We start from the raw sequence: 8,138 nt of genomic DNA on the forward strand, positions 1-8,138 counted from the left end.
AAGCCGGCTGAACCTCGGTAAGTAGAGGTTGCAGAGGCCTCGCGCGGGACCTTTGCAACCACCCATGCCCCCCCAATAAATCTCGAACCCCCCAGTTATGCGCACCGCTGAGCTAAACCATATTTAGACATTGGTGCCCAATATTTTGCTGCTTTCTATATTTCACCTATTCACTGGGACACTTTGCACTTCCTATTTTTCTTCTCACTTCCAGGTGTGATATAAAAGATAGAGAAGCTGCAAGATTGACATGCAAAATTGTATTAAATCAAACTACAGATGTACATAGCCCCCTCTTGTGTGTTATAGTAGCAAGGTGTCTTATGGCTGAAAATCTCTTGCTAAATGTGGCCCTATATACTTAATGTCCCTGTGATCAGAATCTTATTAATGCAATGCTAGTATTTTTCTATAAGTTAGCTTTAATGCTTATTTGATCTCCTGGTTTCTCAGACTGTATATGATGGGATTGATGAACGGGGTCAGCACAATAAATGCCAGAGATTTTAATTTGTTTTCATTAAATGAGTTTGATCCTGTTGACAACACATATATATCAAGCTGAGTCCCATAATATGTGCAGACGATTAACAGATGGGAGCTGCAGGTGGAGAAAGCTTTCTTCTTGCCACCTATAGAGGAGATCTGGACGATGGATATGAAGATACAGACATATGAAACGATGACAAAGACAAATGGAAGCAATATCTCCAGGATGGTAAAGACAAAGTCTACCCATATCAGTGTGAAAGTGTCTGAAGAAGAAAGTGCTAGGAGAGGAGCGAAGTCACAGAAGAAATGGTCAATGACATTGATGGTACAGAACTGAAACTGAAATATCATAAAAAATTCACATTGACCTAGAACAAAACTGATTGTCCAACAACCAATAGCCAGTTTGAAACAAAGATTCATGTTCATAATAGAGGAATAACGCAATGGGTTACAGATGGCAAGATATCGATCAAAAGACATCACCATGAGAAGGCAGGATTGTGCAAATGCTGAGAAGGTAACAAACAAACTTTGTGACATGATGCAGCAAAATATAGATATCCGACCTCCTTCCATTAATATAACATGTAGCATATTGGGTACAATAGTGGTGGTGAGCAAGAGGTCAGCAAAGGCCAAATGTTTAAGGAAGAAGTACATGGGATGATTGAGATGGTCATTGGTCGACACCAACAGGATGATCAAGAGATTTCCAATTAATATCACAATATAGATCAGAAGGAAGAGACAGAAGAGCAGAGTCTTTATTCTTTGAATGTTCTGAAATCCAAGGAGTATGATCTCAGTCACCATGGTTTGATTATCCTCACACATTCTCAAAGAACATGCCTTGTAGCAGCGTCTTTCAACCTGTCACAAAGTGAAAGAGGTTAGCAAGAGCAACCGATGGGTTGAATATTTTGTAGACACAAGGCAAAGGATATTTGCGCCACATACTCTAATACCTAAGTGCACAATAAATACTGTTTTGTTTGTTATACAAAGATAATTATTGATACCTTCCATCAATTACGGGTGTTGAACTCTAGTGCCAGTAACTATAACTCTTTAATAAAATCTTAATTAAATGTTTCACACAAATTTGGGAACATTGTGAATTTTAGATTTCTGCCACTTGACAAATTGTTAATATTTTTCAAAGGTTTATCAACTAATTATTAACTAATTAACATTCTTTGCTGTAAATGCCGTACCATACATCGGTCACAGATAAACAGAAATACTCCATTAGCCTAGTGGTGTGATGTCTATGGATGGGAATTCTAGTGTACTGTTCTGCCAAAGTCAAACTGTTTGCAGTTAGCTAATGTTTGTAATGATCATGCTGAGTATCAATTATTTCCAGTGTGACTGTCCATCACTAATCACAGTTGCATAGTTACATAGTAGATGAAGTTGAAAAAAGACATACTGTAAGTCCATCAAGTTCAACCTATGCTAAATTTAGACAGCAGATACTTTATCCTATATCCGTACTTACAGTCTATTGATTCCGAGGAAGGCAAACAAAAAACCCCAGTGAAATATCATCTAATGATATCTTATAAGGGGAAAAATAAATTCCTTCCTGACTCCAATAATTCACAATCAGATTACTCCCTGGATTAACATCCTTTCCATGTTTACTTATTTGGTATATCCCTGTATACCTTTCCTTTCAAAAAGATGTTCAATCTTTTTTTTGTTGAAGATATCTATTGTATCTGTATAACAGTCTCCATGGGTAATGGATTCCCCATTTTAACTGCCCTTACTGTAAAGAACCCTTTCCTTTGTTGCTGGTGAAATCTCCTTTCCTCAAACCTTAAGGGATGACCCTGTGTCATAATTAATCATATTTCTAACGTTATGATACAGACAAAGGGAGAGATGTAGCGAGGCTTACTGTCTTCGGTGGCACAGTCACCAAAGTTAAAGTCGATGGTGCTGGAGACAGCGTCTGCCTAGATTGCGCTGTGGGGGGTCCATGCTTCTCAATGGGACCCCCATAGTGTTACTCCTCCACTGCTGCAACAAGCATGGTCGCTTGTGAGCATGGCACCAAAGACAGTTTGGTTAGCTGCATCTGTAGTGCATTGTATGGAGTACAATCAACATGGGTTTGAAGATGATTATTACTGACAGACTTTACACATTGACAGTGAGGAGGACCTCAACCCTTCTGAAACACCTGCTCAGGGCATTTCATAGTCTACTCATTGCCCATAACTACACTTCACTACACAATGTCATCAACCCTTCTCAGGCCCAGATTCACTAAAAGGTGCTAAGCTTTAGTATACCTTAACGCATTAATTTCAATGTATGTGATGGGGTAATTAAGGGTAGCACCCTTTAGTGAATCTGGGCATAAGTGAGCAAGGATACTCTGGCACACCTTGCACCTATATATGCACATATTTGTATAAAATTGAGTATACAGTACATTGCAATCTGTAGAAACCCCCTGCACAATTAGGAAGGGGTTATGATGCTTGGAGATTAAGGCTTAAATAAATAGTGAAAAAAATAAGAGGAAAAAGCGCACAACTCATTGTGTAGTATATAAAAAGTATGTGGGTGACAAACATATGGTAAGTATTGCACATAGAAAAAATATGTTCTTTCAAGCATATTGGGACAAACGGCACAGGTTACCATGATAGCTGCAATACTTACCATCTGTGTGTCACCAATATACTTTTTATATACTACCCCACCATTCGTGCACGTATCCCTCTTATTTTGTCCCTAGCTCTGTGAGATGATGAGCCATCTCTTGAAGACAGCAGCAGACTCCATCACAACTTTACGCCTTATATAAGGTCACATTTTAATTTCTTGTTTTGTTCAATAATCTGTTGAATTTTATATACACGTATTTGACACATTTACTCACTTTTCACTCCAATCACATCACTATTCGTCTATGTGATAATTAATACAGTATCCAAATCAATTGGTGCATTGCATTTTAATTTTTTTCACTTAAATAAATAGTTTTAGTCAGAGGAGGATGAGGGAGCTTGGAGGATGGATGTACAGACGAGAGAGGAAGTAAGGAAGAACTCCTCCTCTTGATGCAGGACAGCACAAGGTTCTTGCCCTCCCACCACTTTTTTTTCTCTGTAATTTATGTTATTATTTGTTTTGAAATTAACAACATATATATAGTTTTCTACTTTTGTTTGTTTAAGTTTGTGTTCATGTGTGACTGGCCACCACTGTCTTTACCACTCATTAACCATTTTTAACAATTTTCGATTAAAAGTTATTTTATACTAATATAGCACCTGTTCCCCATGCCACGGAAGATCTGGCCACTGCATGGGTGTTTTCCCTGGTTACTGTAGCTCACCTGCTGGTTCAGGAAGTCTGAGTTGCTGAGGAGCACCAACAGGGCAGGCTTTCTCGGATACTATCTGGGGGTGCCCTGCTAACAACCAACTGGGAACGCTCTGGCCGAGATATGGGGAGTGCCCCCATTCACTTCTCCTTCGGCATGTTTCCCAGCCATTCTGCTTCTCCAGTTACTATTCATCTCAGCAGCACCGCAAAATGTAGCACCTGTTTCCCCCCTGCCACGGAAGATCTGTACACTATATGGGTGTTTTCCCTGGGTACTGTAGCTCACCTGCTGGTTTAGGAAGTCTAAGTAGCTCCGCAGTTGAAGTTTTTGAGCAGCAACAGGGCAGGCTTTCTCTTGGCTCTTACTGTGCAACGCCTTCATTCCATGATGATCCTGCTGAATGCAGGATGGTCCCCACAGGCAATACTCCTCTCCAATAATCACACACCATAGTTGGTCCAACAGCAGTTTTATTGTATAACAGCATGATCGTCCTCCAGCCCTGGAACAGACCCCCAGGGGCTTGAGGTCCCAAGAGCCCCTCCTAATCTCCTTGATCCTCTGCTAGGGGAAAGGGTATCACACAGTCCCATAATCAACCACCTTCAATTTGGTGGAGTGTCAGCTTTTATACCCGGGGGAAGGGCTTGTAACCCTGCCCCCTAACAGGGCAGGTCCAGGTACTGACAGACATCACACCATATACATGTGACCCAGTCAGCACCCTCTCCAGGTATGACACTAACTGCCGGTTTAGGCCAGCCCCTGGATAAGGCAACATAGTACCCATCCAGGCTGCAACTGCAGGCTAGGCCCTGCGCAGGAGTTTAACCCCAATACTGCCTGTTCTTACCAGGACTTATAGTGTTCTGGCCAGTAGAAGGCTATAGCCAGGGGCACTTAGCTACTCTAATTTCATTTATTTCAAGTTTCATGTATAGAGTGCAACTATGTTGGGATCTTGTTCTTTCCTGTATTTCCACATACAGACACATAAACAGACACACTGATACACAAACACACAGGCATACTGTTAGGTGGTGTACATGCTGCCGAAGACAGCGCGTGCGCAATCACAATGCCTTAAGGCAATGATCGCGACCATAGACCGCGCATGCTGTGACAGCAGGACGGTGTCTGTTGATTTGTTCATGCATTATGGTGTCTGTTTATTTGCTCAAGGTTGGAAGTGGGGACAAAATCCGAGGCACACTGACACCCACACAGGCACACTGATACACATACAGTACAAACACACTAATAAAAATATTGATACACTGATATACATACAAACACACTGATACACATACAAACATACTAATAAAGACACCAACACACTGATATACATACAGACACACTGATATTCATACAGACACACATACACATACAAACACACTAATAAAAATACTGACACTGATATACATACAGACACACTGGTACTCATACAAACATACTAATAAAGATACTGACATACTGATATACATACAGACACACTGATGTTCATACAGTACAACCACACTGATACACATGCAGATAATCAGATACACATTCACACACACTGTCACAGTACATGCAGCCATACTAATACATACAATATAAGAGAAAGAAAAGCACTGCATGCAAAAAAAGAAATAATCTGAAGCACATACTGACACACACACACACACACAGACACACACACACACACACACACACACACACACACACACACACACACACACACACACACCACACACACACACACACACACACACACACACACACACACACACACACACACACACACACACACACACACACACACACACACACACACACACACACCACACACACACACACACAAACACACACACACACACACACTGATACACACTGATACACACTGATACAGTATATACACACACACTAATACAGACACACTGATACACATACAAACAGAATGATAAGCACTCACACACTAATATTGTATAGTACATACAATCACACTGAAACAAACACAGACACACTGATACACATACAGACAGGCACACGGACACTCACACACACACACACACACACATATGCACTGACACACTGATATAGTACAGTACATAAATAGTCACACTGATACACACACATACACAATGATACACATACACACACACACACACACAGACAAACAGATATGCACTGACACACTGATATAGTATATACATAGGCACACTGTTATACACACAGGCACACTGATACTCATACACACATACACACACACCCACACACAAACACAGATACACTGATATCCTCGCAGACACAATGTTAGCCACACAGAAACACTGATATAAACACAGGCACTATGATACACATACAGACACACTGACACAAACATAAACACACTGATAACCACACAGACAAACTGATACCCCCCCCCCACACACACACACTGATAGATACATATACACACACACACACACACACTGATATCATCACAGACACCCTATTACCTACACAGATACACTGATACACATACACAGATACACTGATGCAAACACAGACACACTGACACAAACATAGACACACTGATAACTACACAGACACACCAATACACACACACACATGCAGACTGGTGCACTCACTGACACACTAATACAAACACAGAAACACTGATATACACATATAGACTGATACGCACACAAAATACACAGATACAGTACACATTCATGCCCACAGATACTCACACTGATACAACACATACCGTACTGTACAGAGCCATACTGATACATACTGTACACCGACAGAATGTTACACACACTGATACTGTACACACACATCCATACACTGATTCTTATACTGTACAGCTCATACTAGGGAGGTGTTAAAAATTCCAAATTCCGTCACAAACGATTAAGTGGGGTTTTCCCCAAATTCCATTCCTTTCAAAATGTTTTGCCAACCCTAAAAGGTCTTTAAATGCCAAGAGATGAGTATTAGATGTTGCCATTTCACAAGCCTTCAGTGATATACAGTATCACCAGACTGTGAGGAGAACATACTGAAGTGTGTGCCCTATTTAATGTCTCAGCATTAAGCAAATCTAGTGATTTTTAAATTATTATTCTAAACCAGCTCATTTAGATAACCGTATTCCAAAATATCTGTAACAGGAAATTTTGATGGTGGCTCATCAATACACTACATATTTTTAATTCCATCAACATAGTTAAATTCTACTTACAGAATTTCAGTGTCCAGAATTGAACAACAGCAACAATCTGATGGGAAATATTTCTGCGAGTCTAACTTGATTTGTGGAGTCTTCTTAAACCTTGAAGAAATTCTGTGGCTCCCTGGCACTTATATTAAAATCTTACAGCATCTATGGGTCTTTTATACTGTTCACAACCTAGGAGATTAATCCTTATGGAATGTATCACACATTCCATGAACTTCCCTTGAGTTTAATAAGATCACTGGGAAAAACATGAAGCACCTTTCCAATTAATGTTTAAGATAAGCAACTCATTAGTGCATCTGCATGTCCTACACATGTCACAGAACTCAGAACAACACAATATAACTGGTGCCTAGATCAATGAACCCATACAACACCTACAGTAATGTGATCTCTGACTGAATATCAGACCAGTCCTTAGTGTCCAATCAATGTCCAGATAGATCTTGATTAATGTCTCATAACATGTGGAAGTAAACACAAAGAAAAATCATAGTGCAGCACTGATATATATCAAACAAATCTAAAAACTGACCACAACAACACGCAGACACACACACACAACACAGAATAGCTAAAAAAAAACTGGTAATACAGACCGGCGCCACTATTGTCCAATGGTGGAAAAGGATTGTCCAATATGGAAATGTTCTCACACGGATGGTAGCTTTAAATGTAGTTTTCAGCTGTATCTTCACTGTGTGAACTCCATCAACATATGCAGAGAGAAGAGAAACAAGAAAAACACATCATAGTGCAGATATGCAATGATATAGTACACCAAACAAGACTAACATTACACAAAACATATAACATAAAACATATAAGGCTGGCTGATACTAAGATAGATTTATTAAACACAATAAAATCGCAGGTGTGGGATCCGGTTGGTAAAAACCGGAATCCTACTTACAGCACTGCCACAGACCATGAGCGGGGGTTTTTTTTAGGTAGAGTTGAGACCGGCTGCAGCTCCGTCGAACACGTGGTATCCAGGAAGCTCCACAGTCCTGAAACCGGAAGTGCGTCGCTCCGTGCGACTTGCTTATTCTCCTGGAGCCGTCGATCAACCTGCTGCCGGAAATG

At 40.4% G+C, this 8,138-nt stretch overlaps 1 protein-coding gene across 1 annotated transcript; it reads right to left on the reverse strand.

The window, feature by feature from the left end:
• Window positions 1-429: 429 nt before the first annotated feature.
• LOC142471362 (olfactory receptor 5P72-like) lies at window positions 430-7,409 on the reverse strand. Its single transcript, XM_075578176.1, has 2 exons — window positions 7,056-7,409; window positions 430-1,365 (listed from the first exon to the last, which is right to left on the reverse strand). The coding sequence occupies exon 2, from the start codon at window positions 1,327-1,329 to the stop codon at window positions 430-432; it is 900 nt and encodes a 299-aa protein (XP_075434291.1). The 5' UTR covers window positions 1,330-1,365; window positions 7,056-7,409.
• Window positions 7,410-8,138: the final 729 nt, after the last annotated feature.

This window comes from Ascaphus truei, chromosome 20 (assembly GCF_040206685.1).
Source record: "Ascaphus truei isolate aAscTru1 chromosome 20, aAscTru1.hap1, whole genome shotgun sequence".
Classification (NCBI taxonomy): domain Eukaryota; kingdom Metazoa; phylum Chordata; class Amphibia; order Anura; family Ascaphidae; genus Ascaphus; species Ascaphus truei.